This window comes from Macrobrachium nipponense, chromosome 3, assembly GCF_015104395.2.
Source record: "Macrobrachium nipponense isolate FS-2020 chromosome 3, ASM1510439v2, whole genome shotgun sequence".
NCBI lineage: Eukaryota > Metazoa > Arthropoda > Malacostraca > Decapoda > Palaemonidae > Macrobrachium > Macrobrachium nipponense.
In genome coordinates this window covers 100619399-100641502 of record NC_087202.1, presented here as the reverse complement: position 1 = coordinate 100641502, position 22104 = coordinate 100619399, and the positions used below count along the sequence as shown (strand labels likewise).

General features: G+C 36.9%; 1 protein-coding gene across 1 annotated transcript in view; it reads right to left on the bottom strand.

The window, feature by feature from the left end:
- The window catches only part of LOC135221917 (putative neural-cadherin 2), a 267766-nt gene that overhangs the window by 9575 nt on the left and 236087 nt on the right, over positions 1 to 22104 (bottom strand). The window contains 8 exon segments of the mRNA XM_064259941.1: positions 93 to 338; positions 1085 to 1442; positions 2972 to 3144; positions 4532 to 4753; positions 9994 to 10314; positions 10891 to 11059; positions 19567 to 19730; positions 19839 to 20041. Coding sequence (XP_064116011.1) covers positions 93 to 338; positions 1085 to 1442; positions 2972 to 3144; positions 4532 to 4753; positions 9994 to 10314; positions 10891 to 11059; positions 19567 to 19730; positions 19839 to 20041 — 1856 coding nt within the window.

Sequence of the window (22104 nt, the reverse complement as noted above, 5' to 3'; positions counted from 1 at the left end):
AATAACCTATAACAAAATACTATTGCAATTCCATTTGGAATACTTCTGTTTATGCACTAAATCTTTCTTTATACTGATTTAAAAGACCTCACCTGATCATTTATTTCTAAATTGGAAAGACACCCATCAAGCGAATGAGGTGTAGGAGCTTGACTCCATCCATAATCCCTTGACCGTTGTGGTCCTTGAGCTAGGCCCCCTATTTGCAGAGGACCCAGCACCTCCCACGCTCTCAGACCCTCCGGAAGGCCCCAGGCCTTTCTGGCGACGCAATGAGAATCGTCGTTGGTCTTCTCGTCCCATCCCAGGCCACAGAAGTCCACCATCAGAGCCACTCCCTGAAAACAAGAAATTGCAGGGGATATTTTCATTCCAAGGTAAACACAGTATCCCATTGCAACATAGCTGATTTTTTGCAGTTTTCAATTATGCAAATCATCAAAATAAAGGGCAAGAAGACTCAAAAAGACTTCTTCATCTCTGAAGTTTCATTGCCTATTTTAATGCAAATGCACAGTAATGTGGAATCCGAAAATTATTGAAAAGCTATCAGATTAGAATTATTGAAAGTCTATTAAAATTTGCCACAATACCAGTTTCCATTTTTTATCACCCTAAGAAAAAATCTAGGCATGGATAATTTATTCATAAGTTGTATTGTGCGACACTCACGTCTAATTTTCTCCCTCTCTTCTCCTCCTCTCTCTCTCACGTTCCTCTCTCTCTCTCTCGTCTCATCTCGTTCCTCTCAGTATATACTCGCTCTCTCATCTCTCCTCTCTCATCTCTCTCTCTGCCTAGCTGCGACCCATAACAGTCTTCTACCAACTAGGTACATAATTCAATGCTGAGATTAAAAATATTAAAATAATATGAATGATTGTATCAAATTAATGTCATTTCTTCGGAATCATTAGCAACGGTATACCTGTAACGCTCATTCCTTTGAACAAGCATACCTCGTCCTGCACAAGTACTGAAGAGGCCTCAACTTTGGTACTTGTGAGGAAACACTCATAAGCCCAGGCTCTTTAATCTTGCAATGGCCAAAATTTACGCCTCAAACGATATACATTCAACTTACCTGTTGATGCAAGTGAAGGTGTACAGTGTGCCACTCGCCGTCAGTGACCGACGCATTGACTGTGAGGACGAAGGAACTGCCAATCCCTTCGACGATGAGCTGAGGCTTACTCTCTACCACCTGCAGAGCCAACATGGGCGAGGGGAGACTCCAGTAAGAGGAGCCAAAGGGCTCCGAGTGTGGGGCGAGGGGACCCGAATAAAGGAGCAGCCCGTGAGGCCTCCGCGTCAGGACACGAAGGGACAATGTTGTGGGAAGGCACGGGGAGAGAGGCCTCAACCACACCCAGCCAGATCCACGGAAGGTCCTGGAGAGGATCTTGCACTGGGGACCCCACGAGCCTCCCGGACACACGCACCTGCCACCAGTTCAAGGAAAAATGTGACATTTATTCATATTGCTTTTCGCTATCACGTTACGTATCTTACGGCTTGGGGATAAAATACATAAGTAATTTCTCATTTTTTCTCACAATAATTACTGAACCACCTCGACTTTTGATAACATAAAATAATGCATGCGTGGAATCTAGCTCAAAATATATGATTAACTAATGGTTAGAAATTGTCTTGCCTTTTTTATTGCAACAAAATACCAACAAAATTAAAAAAAAAGTTAATCTATTTTCTCTTAAAATATTTTGAGTTTTGTTTTTTTGGCCTTGTAGAACTCCATGTAATTTCTATCCCATCAGATCTCTCTATTATTTTGCCCACAATATATGTTTGCCTTTCTAATTACAACATCCACAACACGTTTTACGACTCATTTATTACGTAGACACACAACATTGCTGCTCATTGTCTTAATAAAAGCAATTCGTAACCATGACCACTTCAGTCATTAACATGTGTCATTTACAGAGAGATTTCTGAAATAGAATATACAATTTACGCTGAAGGAGAAGCGCTGAGCCCTATGAGGTCATTCAGCGCTGAAAGGAAAGTTGAGAGTAAAATGTTATAAAGGTGTAACAAGGGGAAAACTTCGCTGTTGCACTACGAAGCAATTGTTAGGAGAGGGTGGAAAGTAAGATGGAAAAAAAGACCATGAAAGGAGGTATAGTAAAATGAATAAAAAGGGTTTCAACTAGGGGCCGAAGGGACGCTGCAAAGAACCCTAAGTAATGCCTACAGTGCACCGCACGTGGGGTGCAATGACGGCACTAGCCCTCTACGCGGATATAATAGAGACTTATGTTTTGGCAAAAGTACTATATGTAAAAAGTCAAGTAACCGGCAATGGTTATGTAATGAACATCTTCATCAACACAAATTTCTTATTCATCTTAACATGAAATGCTCGTCCTCTTCACAGCAGTTGCAACAACTCATACTGATGTTTACACCTATTGAGAATTTTGTTTTCTACCTTAAAAAATTTTTGCCGAAGTTTACATGCAAAAAGTACGCTAAACAGTCAACAATAATATATATATATATATATATATATATATAATATATATATATATATATATATATAATTATAATTTTTATATATATATATATTATAATTACATACATATACATATACATATATATATAAATATATCTATATATACATATACATACATATACATATACTATATATACACACACACACATATATATATATATATATATATATGTATACATACATATATATAACGTATACATATATATATACATATACATAACATATACATATATATATATATACATATATTTTTTTATATACACAGAAAGAAGTACCTGGCCATTCTCGATATATTTAATGATTAATAGTTACTCACTGTGTCACGATACCTCTGGAATACATCAGTCACACACAATTCTCTCTCTCTCTCTCTCTCTCTCTCTCTCTCTGATACAACGTAAAGGTTTTATGAGGTAATCACGAGGAACTGACCTGCTTCCCGAAGGGAATCTGACGCACCTGCCTCCGTTGAGGCAGCTGGAAGGCGCGCAGGTGTCAGAGTCGTAAGAAGCGTGGCCGTGGCCCCTTGGGCGTTCCTGGGACACACATTCATGGCGTCGGATGAGGAGAGGAGTCACCAACGAGGTCATGTTCGTGTCGACAACCTGGAGAGAAAAGGGCTTCTGGGAGTCTCTGCTGCACACTTTGAGACAAAGTAAAAAGATGCTGCAAAAAGGTTTCTGCATTACTGTCGGATCTTTCCTAGCTATAGTAGATTCACATCAACCGTGCATTTGATGTCTAGGCCAGTCCCTTACGACGCTCCTGATTGGCTGTTGATAAGCCACTCGCAGGGCTGGAAACTCTCAGTCTTTCGAGTGTGTTCACATAGGCATGATCTATGTTCCACTCTCCTGCGGGATACTTTTGAAAGACTTATCCCTCAGGAGAGCTGTAACATAGATCCTACCCATGTGAACTCTCGAGAGAGACAGAGTTTCCAGCCCTGTGATTGGCTTATCAGCAGCCAATCAGGAGCGTTGCAAGGGACTGGCCTAGACATCAAATGCACGGTTGATGTGAATCTACTATAGTAACCCCCAAGGGTTTTAACCCGTTTTATGTTTACCTTTGCGGCGTGTTTAATACATGCCCGCTGGAGATCACCGTAAAACCACACATACACACACACAAAGATTGTAAATATCATCAAGATCATGACCCCCAAGAAATATTAGTCCTCGATAGTGACGCCCAAAAACCCTTATGGGTCACGTTTAGGAAAGATCTTTACTATCTAACTGTATTCTTCCTAGATTGAAGTATTACCTCACATGATTCTTTTTAAGAGATGTCTCACAAATGGTCAATGAAAATTTTCTCGAAGGAATTATTCTATTTTTTTTTCTTACTACAGACCCTATATTATGACGTCCTTCATATCGAAGTCGCTAAAACTCCCAATAAACATATGAAGAAATGCCTTCACATACAAATCAAATTTACATTTGACAAGCAAAATGACCGTTCTCAAATTGCTTCACCATAATCTTCATACCTTGTATCTGGCTCTTAAATTTTTTCTTGTCTTGATCACGAACATTCAAGCTTGAAGTGCGACAGTTATCTTCTTTTTTTTATTTTCTTTTTTGTTTTTTATTTTGTTTTATACCAAAAAAATTGTTCCTTTCAGTATCTGTCTACGCAATACGTCTGCCCTAAATAATCGAAAGGCATTTTAGTGTAACCAAGAAATATGTTCTGCATATTGACAGAGTCGTAAGTGAACTGAAGACTCGTGGCAGTTAAACCCTTAACATTTTGACGATTCAAGTTGGGAACGCGTTAACAAGACGAACACAGTACCATGGATTCTTACTAGTCACCCACGCAAGTTAAAACACAGATGCGATCAAATTAACGTGAGAGAAAACTGAACGTACTTCAGAGGATGGAGAATAAAATAAGAGAAATAATCATATTCAATTCTCGCCTAATTACATAGAAAAATCGAAAAGAATTAATTAGATAAACAAAGAAAAACTAAAATACCTGAAGAGGAAGGGCTGTGGAAGCGAGAGAGGTCACAGAGGCACCGTCTTCGTAGGACAACTTGAGAGTGGAAAGAGCAGAGTCCTCTGGTCCTTCGAAGTGAGAAGGATGCCCTATACTCACCGTGTCCTTCTTAGGGACCTGCCGGATCGAGGATCCCTTTTTATCAAAGACAGGGGGCGGGTCCTTCAGGGACACTGAGAGGCCAGTGGCTTTCTCCAGCTTTTGTTAGAAAAAGAAAGTCACGTTAGTTGACTCATACTTAATTGTACCTATTCTTTTTATTCAACTATTTAGCATCATTTAACTTTCATATCAATCATTAGTTTCAAACAAAGATGCTCAAGATATAATTTCTCTTTAACAAAATCTAAACCACTTCTCCAACAAAAACCCCCCAAATATATTTCATGATTACCAAGCGTTATTTTCTTATGATGCAAAGGGTATTGTATTTATCCATAAATTCAGGTAACAATTATCGCTAGATTATCCTAACTGGTCCTCTATATACATCGTCAAACATAACTATAGCCCATGTCAGCTGATCTGTCTTTTATTTAACAATATGTCAGACAACACTGCTTATGTTATCAGGTTTTCATTTGGTAAATTCCATCTTATTAGTATGCATTCATTAGACTTTAAATTTCAAGTAAAGCACTTGGCATATACAGCTTAGGCCAAAGACCAAGCGCTGGGACCTATGATGTCATTCAGTGCTGGAAAGGTAATTGAGAGTAGGTAGGTTAGACAGGTGTAATAGGTGAAAAACCCCAGTTGCACTTTTAAATAATTGTTAGGAAAGGGTGGATAGCAAGATGGAAGAAAGATATGAATGGAGGTATTGTAAAAGGACTTATTTGCAAGGCAGACATGAATTATATGAAAAAAAAGTTTTAACAATAAATATGACATTCCGAGTTACTACAGATATACTAGGACTATCATGGTATAAAAATTGTTACAATAAAAAATGCTGATCAACATACGCGGGCAACCTGAGGAGGAGGAAGACAGCGGGAAATAATCTAAGTTAATTTCGGATTCAGAGCTTCATTTGAAAATGAAATGCTCTCAATTTAATCCCAATATGGCAGTCTGGCTCTGCATTCACATTGTGTAAAACTTCTTAATTTTGATAGGCAATATAATTACGCAAGCATCCTTTAAATGTAAGAAACTTTTAAATATGCTAAAGACCTGACTGCAAGTTTCCACAAGGGATTGTTTCAAACATTCTACATCATCATCATCATCATCCAGAACATAAACCCTAATTATTTGGAACAAGTCCACAGGGGCCACTGATACTCAACTGAGGGACATCCCTAATTGATTGTTAACTTCAAAAGCTCGATGAAGCAGTTAAGCTTTTTTCTTAGGCCAGTATCCAATCTACCATCATCTGTGTAGCAGTGGAATGGAAGCCAAGCAAGAAAAAGATAGATGTGCCAATTTGGTCCACCACAGATGAGGCTGAGTAATTCCTTCAAGTTTCCTCATAAGGGAAATATTGTAATTTCTCTCAGCAATACAGTAAACTATAATCAAAGCACGGAGCGACCAGACCAAAAATACTTTGATATATGTTTGTCAAAGGAACTATATATAATCACTAATATAATCTGAGTACTCTTGTTCCTTGTGAATTTGATTGATTTCGAAAAGTATATAAAAATGAAAATGAATATGTTGTTTCACCTAAACACTTTCCCAAGTGATATTTTGTTTAATCTGAAATTATATATATATGTATATATATATATATATTATATAATTATATATATAGATATATACTATATATATTATATATATAGTATATACATATATATATTTCAGATTAAACAAAATATCACTTGGGAAAGTGTTTAGGTGAAACAACATATTCATTTTCATTTTTATATACTTTTCGAAATCAATCAAATTCACAAGGAACAAGAGTATTCAGATTACATTAGTGATTATATATAGTTCCTTTGACAAACATATATCAAAGTATTTTTGGTCTGTTGCCGTCAAAGAACAAAATACGAGCGACTCCTCAATTATGAGTGTTTGCAAATTCTGCAAAATAAAGATACAAACCTGTGAAAGACATAAGAAAATTATTTCTTAACTGATTACAAATGAGAAAAAAGTGGATTTTTCTTTATAACAAAAACCCTGTAATGCCTGAAAATAGGGAATAGGTAAACACTTAAGCTGTCTTCAAAAACGACTGTCCCAATTGTAAGAAATAAAAGTAAAATCCTTTTTGGAACCTGTCTAAAAAATAGGTATGTATATGAATATATTGCGTCACTTTACATTAATTATAAGTAATATAATTAAACATGCATGAAGTTCAACTCATAAACTAAGCTCAATACGGTACAAGAATAACATCCTTATTACCGACGTTAGATATTAATAGAAAAAATTATAGTGCGATGTGAATAGAGAAACACGCACACGGTGATATGATTTTGACAGTAGTTTCCCCCAAACAATATCCATTTTCTTAGTTTTTCCTATTCCTTTACGACCTGCTGACGTAATAAGGAGGTAGACAGCTCCACCTACATGAGGATTTTTTTTTTTGGGGGGGGAGGAGTAGACCTTGGTGAATATATATATATATATATATATATATATATATATATATATATATATCTATATATATTATAACATAGTGCATATAATATATATATATAGTATATATATATATATTATATATACATTATATACATATGTATATATACTATATATAATATATAATAATAATACACTGCAAGGGTTAAATACAGACAGTAATAGTTAATATGATATAGATACATTGATTGATTGATTGAGCAATATGCGTGTGCTTTTTTGCGTGCTAAAGATTCACTTACCCATTGTGATTGAAACTTATTCTATTGTCAGTTTTCTCCATTTCCTATATGGTTAGGAGTTATTGCAAATGCATTTCTGCAACAACGTGGACAAAGTTATATGGCGGCCATGACAGCAAAGAAAAATCCGTCTTCATCAATTTCAAAGTGAATACTTTAAGAGCGATTGCTCCAGCCGATAGACAAACACGTTATTACCTGACACGCCAAGGATATTATAAACCAATACATTGGGAAAAAATAACCATTATTATGGTCATTACATCAAACCTCGCTATCATTTTCATTATGAACTCTCCATTTATCTCCTGCTATTGAAAACCATCAGGGAAAACAGAAACCCGGCGACACAAAAGTGAGGGACAGGGAGGGAGGGAGGGAGGGATGGAAAGTGAGAGAAAGGGAGGGAGGGAGGGGAGGGAAAGTGAGAGGGAGGGAGAGAGGGACAGAGAGAAAAAGGAAGGGAGGGAGGGAGGGAAGGAGGGAATGGATGAGGATTGCGGGCGTTCGAATCTGTAAATGACTCCTGCTGACTCATACGACTTTGTCTTTAAAATTCAAGTTTAAACGCCTTAACTAACACTATTTAACAATGCACTATTATAAAATTTAGGGGGAGGTGTGCTGTACACTGTGCTAAAGTACCATTTCGATCAAATAATTAGTTTGAAAGATATTTGAGAAAAAACAATGATTCGCGGTCCCTGAAATGTGTAGCAAGTCATTGCATAGGTTTATGACTTCTTAGAGGTATATATCATACCATAATGCCAACATCTAATATATGTGTATGTTACATTTGTTTTTACATAAATGTATCTCTAACCGATAGAAGTCATTATGTCGAAATGAAGCTATAAATAGAGGCATGACTGACTCGATCAGAACTCGCAAAATTCCTTCTAGTCCGATAGTTCATTCTCTTAAAAAAAGAAGAAAAAAAAAAAACTTTAAGGATTAAGTTTGGGTTTTTTCTAATCTTTGCTCAAACATGTTCAAATTAAAAGCAATAAATACTTTAATGTACAGGGCTTATAATTTATGCATGACAGGGCCGTGTCTAACATTTTTCGTCGATAAAATCTTACCAAAGCTTCGCATACGTATCGTATTTTGGAAATAGCTATTTGAAGCCACTGCCTAATTGTCAAAAATATGCAGTGATGTATAATGAGGATAATTAAGCCCCTTATCAAAGTCAATCAAAGAAATTTAAAGAGAAACATAGCTAAATTTAGTAAGCACCCAGAGAGAGTCTACTTGTGATGTAAACTATGATATACTGTGAATTTTTAATTGACGTACTTTTAATGACATTGTAGTTCACTGGATTATATAATTTTAAGCAATTTTCTTTTTCTGGTTAGCAGGTTTCATCGATTTGCACTTTACTAATATTAATTTTATAATTTGATGGTTTGCCTCTATTCAGATTGAAAATGGCTTAATATGTTGAAGGCCAAACGCACCAGTGAAATAAAAATTTTGACTAGAGCGCTTGTTTGACTGTTCCTGATGCGGATCAGACTCCCTAGGAATCAAACTCTAGCAACTAATATACTTAGTGTATTATCAATAAGAGTTAATACGGGAATAATATCGACTGACTGTCTGTGACGGCACACGTACTGTAGTAGTTTATAAATACTGGCTGTAAAAATTTAATTATAAAAGTTTTTATTCTACCAATCTTTTTCTATGGATTGCACAACTCTCTAATGTACCATAACGTTTGTTGATCTCACTGGGATTTTATCAGCTTAATGCTATTAGTTGGTATTCATTCCACGATATTACTCTTAAAAATAGGAAGATGGACTTGATGACTATCCTGAATATTAAGCAAAAAACATACATCTGGAGTCATTACTCTCAACGTGAAACGAAATCCTAAAAATTGGAATAAAAAGTTGGATTTATTGGTAGTTTTCCATTATTGTTTTCCCTCAAATAAAACTGCTCTTGATGATGGCCTAAGGCTTGATAGTCTCGTCCATTTCAAAATTAATCAGCAATCATCCGGTCGATGATACCATCATTTAAGACTCAGTGAGTTCATATATGTTATTGCTGTATCTTTTCCAGAAATAGGATTATGACCAACAGGTGGTCGATAAAAACACCACCGTACTTCATTTTTTACTCTTCCTGCTTTCCTACAAGATCTACACAACTTGAAAATCACGTTCGTCTGCGCTATTCTTAAGTATTTTGACTTCGATTCTGTCTTAGTCATTGAGAACAAATTCGCTTTTAAAAAAGCGGGAGGATTGTCATTTTACCGAGATCATTTATAGTCTTGACTTATGAAACCGTCTGTGAATAAAAAAGAGAAAAAAAAAAAACCTTCTTCGCAAAGTAGTTTTTCTTAAAAAACATGCTCAAATGACAGAGTTTTCATGATTTTACTTAATGATAATCTTCCGTGACTAGTGAAAGTTAACAGAATCTATGTTAACCAGAACACGACAGCCATTACAATACAACACGAGAGTAACTATTACCATCTTGGAGATATTTTTGGGGCCTTCAAATTAAATTCTTTAAACCTGAAATAACATCGTGAAATATTTAAAATCATCTCACCTTATCCTTGCGGAGAGACAACAAGCCCTGTAGCCTGACAGGGTCTACAAAGGCATCCTTGTCATCCTTCACGCTCACCCAGACGCACGTAGTTGGCGCTGGATGCTCACTGGATGAATTAGCACCAACTGGCTGTTCCCCTTCTTGCGGGTGACTGGATGACGATTCAATTTTGGGAGAAGTGACGGCGACCGTCGAAGTGATCCCCGGAAGAGCGGTGTTCCCGTAGACGCTGACCACTTCTACCTTGTGGGGGGAGGGACCTTCCGAAATGATGTCGTGAACTGCCTCCAGCAGTTTTCCAAGACCACCTCCACCAGTCTTGCGTAGGACGAGAGAGAAAAATATTATACCAATGATCATGGTATGAAGTAGAAAAATTACAAGATGAAATCGTAAGTAAGTTATGATTACGAGTCAAATGCATTTGGTACAATGACTCAAATTAGTAGACTAACAAACTGACTCTCAAATTAAGCATAACTCCTATTTTGACTATCGACATTTCAGCTTTTTACTTTGACTGTGTCTGACTTCGCAGTGTATCATGGCAAATACATTGCCTCCGATTCGTTAAGTTACAACGTTATTACAAATGATGATATAAAAGTTCCAAAAGTCAGATATGTTTTCATAAAGTCACACACGCATTAAAAAAGGGTGTCTCAGTAGTGTATTTTTCTTGGAAATTTATAATTGAAATTACGGAGAAATACTGCCTCTTATCTAGTAAAACGAATCAGTTTTTTTTTTTTTTAACGTCGCAGATTTTCAACGACTGTCTTTTTGTCCAAATTTCGTCAGATTCGGGACTAAAACAAAAGAATAAATAAATAAATAAAAAAAACACACACAAAAACTGTAACCTAAAACCAGAAGCTCTCTCGGTTGACTCACCGTGGGCGTCCAGCCCCTGGTCAAGTCGGCTGGAGTAACAGGAGTCAGGAGGACTGGCGCAGCGTGGGTCAGGGCATCGTGGGTCAAGGTCCTGACCACCACAGTGACGTTGGCAGCAACACCCACCTGACTCCACACTCGGTCACTCACCGCAAAGTGCAGCAGGTACCTGCTCCAGAAAATATAATGGAGGAATATTCCAAATAATTACTATATAACATTCATCATTATTAATATTGTTTTAACCACCCAAACCTCGACGACCTACTCTTCGTTTACTCTGGTCGCAGCAGCTGTTGAACTGAAGTGGAATATAAAATTTAGGCTAGAGGCCAAGTGCTGGGATCTATGAGGTCATTTATTCATGGATGAAAAGAAAATTGAGTAACAAATTTTAAAGGTGTAACAGAAGGAAAACCTCGCAGTTGGAAAATGAAACAACTGTTAAGAGAGGGTGGAAAGTAAGACGGGAAATAAAAAATATGAACGGAAGTACTACAGTAAAAGGAACAAAATAGGTTGCATCTAGGGCCCGAAAGGACACAGCAAAGAACCTTAAGTAATGTCTACAGTGCACCACGTAGTGTGCACCGACAGCACTACCCCGCTCCCCACGGGGCACAAGCTCTTGCATTACAAAAAGAACGTCCGCTCTGTACAAATATTCTATTTATTTCACGTCTGAAAAGTAAGGTTTTGTTTATGCTCAAGAATATACTTTACAGCTAAAACTTAAAGGTAAACATAATACGTATAATTGCTAACATGAACAGAAAACAGTGTATTTACTGCTATAAGGGAATACTGTAACGTGAATAAAAATCTGGAAATATTTATCTAAGACTTTGTAAGAGGTCACTGCGAATATCAGTGAACAAAAAACCTATTGAAAAGGACACATTACTATGGAGACTTCACCTACATATTGTGATCTGGTAGTTTTTCATCCAGTAATTTATGTTCACGAACTCGAGGAACTTTTAAATCATAAGTGTGTCAAGTTTTCATCGCTGGTTCCACCCAAGTAATGACACCACATGAACACGGAACTTTTAAACTAGAGAACTGGGGTCCTCTCTGTTTTACCACATACATGAAAATAAGCGGAATTAAAGAAGTTTAAAATCATAATTTTCCTATCTCCATTGGTGTTATGCTATAGAGAGCATGAGATCAGGAAACCTTTAGACCGTACCACTACGGAACTTCGAATTAAGCCGTGCATTAGTTGATTCAAGTACAACAGCGTCTTGAATGAAATACCTGATAGCAACAGTTGAACTTCAAATGATTTGTCTAGCTGCCGAAATTTCTCGCTGAACTGATCATAGAGAAGTTACTTATAAAAGAACGAAATATTTTAGTAATCATCACAGGTTTCAGTAAAAAAGTTATTATTGTTTAATAGGACTATGAACGTAGTAGTTTCATTCGACACAAACACTAAACTCTACTAGCTTCGTATCACCAGCTAAGACAAACATCATTCTATCTCACCTTTTCATTCCTTATCCTAACACACGCCAACAGGCGTTGCAAAGTTTACTCATTCAGCAAATTTTCCAGTATATTGCCGATATTACCTTCCATTCCAGAAGTCCATTTGCGCACCACATAATTAACTTCTCTGCAGGTTTTATATGTATGCCAATATATTAAGGATAAACGATCGAATATCAACTCTATTATACTACTAATGTAGGAGGAATGTCGCTCTCTGTAGTTATCAGCAGCACGCTATCGCGATGTGTATAAAAAATGGTTGAAGTGGTGATTCAACTATTCATATATAGGACCAAAGGGTTTCTATTTAGCTGGATTCGAAAAGCGTCCTGCTAAACAGAATTTAAGCTATGCCCTTTATTGTTCAAGTCTCATCGGTTTTTGTACTATTCATTTAATAAAGATGCAGAATTGACGTTTCTTTTAAGTGACGTAGTATTACTCAGTCCTGTACTGCGAATTTTTTCGATCCATTTTTTTTCTCTTTCAAAACTGTTGGAAAGCTCATTACCTTTACTGGGAGAAACGGTGGTACAGCATTCCTAACCATGTTAGTAATAGTCGTTCTCGTAAGTAAAGGGTCACTTACAACTAATTTATCTGTTTGGTTATTTTTTTTTACTTCATGTTAATCGTCATTACTTTTTTCATATTCCTTTGTTTATACTGAGACAATCATCTACATGTCATAAATACTAACAACAACAACAACAACAACCACTACTGCTATCATTAATAATACTGTCAAGTTCCTTTATAATATTCAACACGAAAAACGTGAAATACATACACCAAATGTCCACGTCCTGAATTTACTTCAAAATCTTTCAACTGCAACAAATGCCATTTCCCGTAAAAGCCCAAAAATTGTCGGAGATGAGAATTGCATCACCAGCTCTGATATACTGTACTACGTTACTCTTTCGGAGGACATTCCTACTACGTTTTAATTTTTCCAATTTTTGAAACCACTCAACTAGATATCAGGAATGATACGCGTCAGAGGATTACGTAAGCTCAGCAATTTCCGTAGGATGAAAAATGTGCCGTTTATATCAAAATTCGAAGTCAAAAAATGTTTTTTCTCAGCAGCCTCGTAGGTTCAAAACCTACTCTGACCTCACATCTACTCTACTTACTCTTATTTATAAAGATTTTATTCAAATAAAAAGAAAACGTGGTTCTCGTCAATGTGACCACTTCACCGTCTGTTTTATTTATACTACATATGGTCCAGTGTCATCCAGTGGCAAAATATCTCATGTTTCACTGTTATACTCACTCAAAAAATCATAGGATATAACTCGCACAAGGGTTCCGTTACTCACAGAGAAGCTTTTACTGGCGTTTCATAACTATAAATTCCATGGACTACCCTATAATTCATCCACAACATTTTAATGAAAACTATGATAAGGTACGGAACCCTGATACAAAAACGAATGGCCTGTGCCAGTGTTTGTTGGGTTATTTACTTTCGGGGTAAAGTGAGCAATCGATGGTAACCGACGAATTTGAAGGATAAATATTTTCCATGTTTGCTTGTACTTTCCCAATTTGAATGATATTCTAATTTTTTCTCTCTCTGAACATGGGAATGCGATTCTCAGTTACATACACACACACATATAAATATATATATATATATATATATATATATATATATATATATAATATACATATATCTATATATATATATATATATATATATATATATATATATATATATATATATATATATATATATATATGTGTGTGTGTGTGTGTGTGTGTGTGTGTGTGTGTGTGTGTGTGTGTGTGTGTGTGTGTATGAATGTATGTGATATAAAATGGCAAGGTTTCATGAAGAAATCCAAACCTCGATATTCGGACAGCACCCGTTTCCTCAAAAACGAGGTCAAGAAATATCAAAATTAACGTTAACACAGATGGACAATTCGCACTCTTCCGTAATAACAAAAACAATTTCGATTACGAAAATGAAGCTCGTGATTTGGAATTTAATACAAATAATTTGGAGTTGAATACAAAGCACTTGAAATGTAATACAAAATGCCTGAAACTTAATAAAAAAATCTCTTAAATTTAATACAATGTACCTAAATTTCAATACAGTGCACTTGGAATTCAATGCAATACCCTTGAACTCCAAGACTGAGGTGGGATTCAGGGTACAATGATTCACCATCATGTGGGACTTTAGTTCTCTCAATGGTTCAAATGGCATTCAGGAAAGGTTGGCATCTGTTTTACCTTCCAATGAGAATAAAAGAAATAATTTGCATTTTTCTCTATTACAACTCAGGATGAAACACCTGGTCATCATTACTTAGATCACAGCTACAAAGGGATTCAGAGCCGATGGAACGCGGTTTTTTGACAGTAACTTATCAAAGCATCGGATAAAGGTGAAAGTTGATAAGTATACGTATATTTTAAATAAACACCACCTAATTCTTGCAATTATTTTGTACCTACTATGGGTTCCGCAGAGCACGAATTTGGGCATTAACTCTGTAACGAACACTCTTGTCAGTGCGAGATTTTGCTATAGTGTATTTCACCCAGTGCCGTAATTTATAAAAGTATCGTGAATCACTAATTGTAAAGAATAAATAACTTGTCCCGGTACCAAGAGGCAAAAATCACTTAGCCAGAAATGGATACAAACACAACATTATAAAAAAAAGCTCCGCCTACCCTCTCCCTCCACACCCCTCCTCCTATCTTCCCTCTCCCTTCTTCCCTCACCTGCCTTCCCCTTCCCTTCCCTTCCCTTCCTCCCCCCCCTCTCTCTCTCTCTCTGCAAGTTGCTTTAGTTTAAACTTATTTTGTATGATTTTTTCTATCTATTTATCTGTCTATCTATCTATATCTAATAATTTACATTGTTATATATATCTAATGATCCACTCGGTTATTACCTGCCAACTGACTTGATTTTTTATGCATTAATCCGCTCCTCTCTCTCCGTGTGAAGATTACTTCAGTTTAAACATTTCGTAACATTTTTTCTATCTATCTATCTATCAATTTACCTAATAATAATTTACATTGTTGTATCTATTTAACGATTCACTAGGTTGTGTTACCAGCCAGTTTACTGATTGATCTATGTATTGATCCCCTCATCTCTCTCTCTCTCTCTCTCTCTCTCTCTCTCTCTCTCTCTCTCTCTCTCTCTGATAGTGGTAATGTAAATGGTTATTAGAGTGAGAGTTATGTGAATGTATGATAGAACGATAGACACTATGATTGATGGTAAAGCGACTGTTAAACTTGTGTTTGGTTACCTACTTCGCAATCCTCATTTGGGCTCAGGGCATCAGCTATATGCTTGTATTACGAAAGTGAAGAAGAGATGGCCATCTCGAAACATACATACATACATACATACAATAAACATTCATGACTTAAAAATATGTGCATCGGTGTAATCAAGGCTTTAACTCCAATGAATGCCTGGTGGAAAGGCTCAAATTTTACTTGTAACAGAGTAACTACAGGATGATAAAAAAGTCGAGTTACCTGTTCAAACCAATCTGATGGCAATTGGCGGCTCTCTCTCTTTGCTAAAAAAGTGGAAAAGTCGCGTGACAAACGCATTTCTGAAACCATGCCGACAGTTATGTTCCGAGGCGGCCATCTCTTCTTCACCTTCTTAATACAAGAGCATGGCTGATGCCCTGAGTCCAAATGAGGATTGCCAAGAAGGTAACCAAACACAAGTATAGCTACAACAATGTAAATTATTATTAGATAGATTGGCAGATAGAAAAATGGTACAAAATATGGGTTTTTAACAACTGAAGTAACTTTAGAGAGAGGAGAGAGAGAGAGAGAGAGAGAGAGAGAGAGAGAGAGAGAGAGAGAGAGATGAGCGGATTAATGCATAAATAAATCAAGTCAACTGGCAGGTAACAACCGAGTGGATCATAGAAAGCTAGAAAAATCATACAAAATAACTTTAAACTGAAGCAAGTTGCAGAGAGAGAGAGAGAGAGAGAGAGAGAGAGAGAGAGAGAGAGAAGGGAGGAGGGGGATGGCAGGTGAGGGAAGAAAGGAGAGGGAAAGAAGAAAAGAGGGGGGAGGGTGGAGGTGGGGGTGGAGGGAGAGGGTAGGCGGAGCTTTTTTAAACTTAGTGTTCGTATCCATTTCTGGCTAATCGAGTTTTTGCCTCTTTGTACAGGGACAAGTGTCTTAATTCTTTACAAATAGTGATTCTTGATACTCCTATAAATTACGGCACTGGGTGTAATACACTATTGCAAAATTTCGCACTGATAAGAGTGTTCGTTACAGTCATTGTCAAAGACGTGCTTGCACTGTTTGTGAAACCCACCATACATTTCAAGGACCGCGATTCATCGTTTTTCTAAAATATCTACCAAACTAATAATTTGATCGAAATGGTACTTTGACACAGGGTACAAGACACTTCCCCCTAAGTTTTGGTAATGTAATGCATTGTCAAATGGTGTTAGTTACGGCGGTTACTCTTGACTAACATAAAGTGTTGTCAAGCCTCGCCATAGTGACGTAAACCTATGACGTCATGAAGCTCCACCCTGTAGTAGCAGTTTCATCGCAACTTCCACGGTATAGTTGTTGGGACTGAATTGTTAGCGTGGAACTTTTCCATTTTCTTGATATTCGTATTGCTTCTACTTAACAAATAATTCATTGTATTCAACTCATCCGTATAATGAACCAGTCTATAGCTCATTTGCTTGAGCTACAGCTATCCAGGGCGGGAATACAAAATTACAATCCAGTTTGTTTTACCTTAGGTTCCGACTCTATAATAGCCTTCCATTTGCTGCAGCAAGAGATGAGTGTCGCCAAGTGACTATTACCCACTATAGAAATAATGATCTATTTGACGGATTTTCTCTCTCTTGCCACGAGTCTTGCTTGTATACAAAGTGGCAAGCCGTCTTACAACCACGGGGACAATTTCATATCCTCCTGGCCATTTATGCTACCAAAGCACAGAGTTATTAAGTTTCTGTAGCTCAGGTATCTTATGTGTAAAGATATGTAACAGTTAATTATCTGGACAATGTTGATTTTGAAATGCGAATTTGGGTTTGAACAAATAAATGTTTGACTTTGAATTTTAATTTATATAAAAATTTAATTGTACTTTGCCAAATTAAGTAATGCTGCATATTGAAATCATTTTTGCATAGAAAAAGTTTATCTAACATTGTCCTATTTATCGTAGTACACTGAATTGACGGATGTGCTTAATTAAGCCGCTTACTCTTAGAAAAAAGACCAACTTCTTGCTTTACTCAGACCGGTTCGAACAAGTGGAGCTTTATGGCGTATCTGTGACGCAGAGCCATCCCCCTTACCTATAGATTAAAACAATTGTTAAAAAGTTTATATATCATCATACAATATATTAATTTGCCTTAAAGAATTTCGTATTGCCCATGATATAGGTAAAATGACATTCAACCATAAATCAAACAACCATTTGATAATGTATAGTGGAGGATACGCTATACCGGCGTCACTGGCACGTTACCACTTCTGCGGATGGCTGGGAGGCGAAGCGCAGCTTTAACCTCATTTCTTCAGTAAAAAAGTTAATCAAATACATGTGGCGATGCACAGTACTAACGAAAAATAGGATGAAATTTGAAACACTCAGTGCTTTATTGACATGGAAGTTGTCTGCGGAAAACACGGCCATTGCTTCTGAAATGCAAAAAATGCTGTATAAGCATACCCAATCACCCGTTACTGTTAGTGACGCACTGCCTACCTGGTGTGGATGGGCTTAGCCTCATGACGTCATATGTTTACGTCACGAATGGTTTTGGAATAGTTTTTTGCGATTTTCTCGGTTCATGCATCGGCGACTATATTTTACCCTATAATTATCAAAACTATCGAACTTAGGTATTAAATGATACTTGTAAAAATGAGGTAGGGTTATAAAATACACACTTGCCAACTTCCACCTTTATCCTATGCTTTGCTAAAAAGTTAGTGCCGAAAAAGAGCGTTCCATCGGCTCCGAATCCCTTAGTGATGCTTTTAGTTTTCTGTAAAACAAAACTACTGTGCCGGCTTTATCTGTCCGTCTGTATGCACTTTTTCTATTAGCTCTCAGATCTTTAAAAAAATCTGAGGCTAGGGGCTGCAAATTGCCAAGTTGATCATCCACCCTCCAATAATCAAACTTATCAAATTGCAACTATGTAGCCTCAATAGTTTTTATTTAATTTGTTAAAATTATCCATAAATTGTGTATCTAGCTGAACTTTCCAGAGGCATGGGACACACCAGTACTCTACCGTATCTGGTGAACAACTGAAAAGTTACTGGTCATAGCTGGTGGTTTTATACAGCATTATACATTGCACAGAAAACTCGACTGTTCCTTATAAACTTAGGTGCATTTTTTACTTGTTTAATAACGAGACTACTGACGTAAATTTAATATTTATATAATCTAAAATACACACACTAATATTAAATTTTCAAAACTTTAAATGTCGAACTGCTTACATTATTTTATCTATGGTAATTACGCCCACCCGAATCATGTTTCAGTAACGAAAGTATTACAATGATTCAGACCCTGTAACAATATGATATTGCGATTATAAAAGCTGTGCAGGAAATGTCATTCAATTTTCTGCTAAACAAGTGAAAAAGGTAATGTAAAAGAGAACGCTAATATTAATTTATCCGGGGGCTGTCAATACCGTAGGGTGATTTAATTAAGCAATAAAAAAACAAACCATTGAAAATATACAATAAAACATATAACGCGAAAAATATCCTGAGATACGACCTATTATGCGGAGTTCGTGCTATTGCCTTTAAGGGTAAAAGGAAATGCAAAATGAGGTCATTGTTATGACAACAAATGCAAACAGGACCTTTTACCGTATAGTTGGCAATGTACGGAACACAAAAATACTTGATTATATGACAAAATTAAATAAGATGCACTCAACAGTTCAAAATATGTTCACAGTTCAGGGGATTCAATACAAACATCAATCCCTTCTGGTGTTTTCAATGGCAACTGCTCATTCTGTGACGAATGGAACTAAAAGACACGGAGTCCTTTTTTTTGTCCAAGCATTTTGAATTAGTATTAAAGCATGTCTGACTGGCTAGTATACGAAAGTTTCAAGTGAGACTCACCTTCCTTCTCGCACGAGGCTGGAGGCAATAATGGACCCATCATCGGCGTTCAGTGTGAAGAGGGGATGAGGCTTCCCAGCCCACCGGAAGGTCTTGTCGGCTATGTCCCAGTCGTCTGGGTCATCCACGTACACGCGACCTAAGGGCGCCTCTGATCCGCTGCCCTGCGGAGGAAAAACGCCAATTGCTGAGTGAAACCGTATAAGAGTTACAAATTGCATTTTAAAATCACATGCAGGCAAGCTAACATTTTCTCTCTTTCTCACTCTTACCTGGGTCTTCCATAGGTAAACCATCTTGGCAGCAGGTTTCATGGGATTATCGTTCAGGTCTTTGACAACAACCGTTACGGTATTTGTCCTGTTGAGTCCTCCTGCGTCGCCAATCACGACTTCTACAGGGATCGTACGATGGGTCTCACGGTCAAGAGAACCTCGGGTCCATAATTCTGCTCCTCCCCGACCGCTGTCGAAATCTGGTGGAGCAAAGGACAAACAAAAAATTTATAAAACAAAACAAGGCGTATTTATATTTTTCCTGTGAACTGATTCCATTTACGAAAATTTGGCAATGAAGCCGAGAAGGGGAAACTTCTTGTACTTCAGTGCTTCAAGAAGTGAAAAGGAGTTATAGTGGGTGGACAGAAACATGGAATAAGGTATTGGGAACGGAGGTAAAGTAAAAAGCTAAGAAGTGGTTGCAGCTGGGAGGAAGAGGGTTGACTGCAAGCAACTACGAGCAATGCCTACAGTGCACCAGATAAGATACACTAATTTTCATAAAAATTTAGCCTGCCTTATCTTAATACACTATCAGGTCACTGGTGAATTTAGAAACATGCACAGTGGCAACCTGACATTACGCTAATCACAGACAACCATCTTACGCTTAAGGAGTATCAGATATCTTGGTAGCACCTGTTATAACCTCCTGGGCAACAATCAAGAGACAGAATAATGTGAAGGACACGATCATAGGCTCATTTCTATTTCGGCGTTAAAATCTGACTACGATAAGTTTATTTATTCTAAAGATACCGATACTCTCTATGCACAGAATATGCGGCCTAAGAAGTATTGAAAAAGAGAGAAATGTGGATATACCTAGAGATGGTAAAAGGTCAATCTTGGTGAAAGAATCAAAGACGTACTGGAAATCAAGCGGTGGGAGACGGAAAGGTGAAGGGCACAGTATGTGTAGGGAGAGTAAATACATGCTGGGCATGTTATACAGTGCCGTTAGTTTTAATGAGTTCTGTACAGGGGCTCCATCACGAATCGACGATTTAAGTATAATAAGTATAATAGAAACGGTGGAACATTAGCCACCGGTGGAACTGCCCACTTCTACGAAAAATGTCTTAATACTGAAGAAAATGTACATTTTTCACACAAAAAAATATATGGGCACGCTCAGATCGGCAACCTATTTATAAAAAAAAAATTATACAAATTATAGAATTTACGTCCAAAGCTCGAAAATATTCATTTGGATATTTTGAAAAATCTACTTTAAATAACGCCCTGTCAAAGCATGCATTTTCCATTTATACTCTGAACACCACTCGATTCGTTAAGAGAAAAGGCCCTCTTGTACCATTTCACAAAGGAAAAGCCTAAAAAAATATATTTTTCAATGCAACTATTGCAGCCTATAGTTACCACATATGGAACCGGATTGAATGGGAATATAATTTTTTCTAAATTACTAGAAAATGTTGGGTTAAATAACTGTTCTGACCCATCACACAAATTTTTGCATACCTTAAAAGTGCGGTTCTTTACATGTGAAAGCGTGAAGTAATTTTAGTGCACTATAAAGACAACTTCTTCTTTTCATTCGATAAAACCGACCGTAAAAGTTTTTCTGCTTTTGAAACAGGATGGATTTAAAAAAAAAAATTTCTATCTATATGTGAAAACTAGGTTGCCAAGCCAAGAACTGTGGCACTATCGGCCATTCAGTGCTTAAGACAGAGAAAAGAGCGAGTCAGACAAAGCAAAGAGGGAGTAGAGAGAGGGTGGACAGTTAGAATAAAGAAAGGAAGCGGAGGTTCGGCAACGACCAAAATGTGGTTGCAGTTAAGGACTGAAACCGCTAAGGTCCAAACATCATTTAGTAATGCTTACAATACAGTGTAGCGAGGGGTTTTCAGTGTTTTAACTTTTACACTTCCTTGGCCTGAAAATCCTGAGTTTCACAGTAAGCTTTACCTTCCGACTTTCTATTTTTAATAATACTCTGATTAGCAAACAAAACTTCCAAACCAAAATTATTTTTCAGTCTGTCTGTCCACCTCCTGGATACCAGGCACTTTCCTTCCTAGATATATGTCATAATTGGAAAAGAGATTCTTTCATAAAAACACATTTTTTTGTGTTTGCATTTTCTCTCATGGTGTGGGTCTTAAACTTAAAGAGTAAATATATAATTCAATTTGAATTTTTATTGAATGATCAAAGAAAGATGTGCGTTTAATCGTACTGACAGACGTCTAGAGACCTGTAGGATACAAAGCTAATAAATGAGTGTGTATGA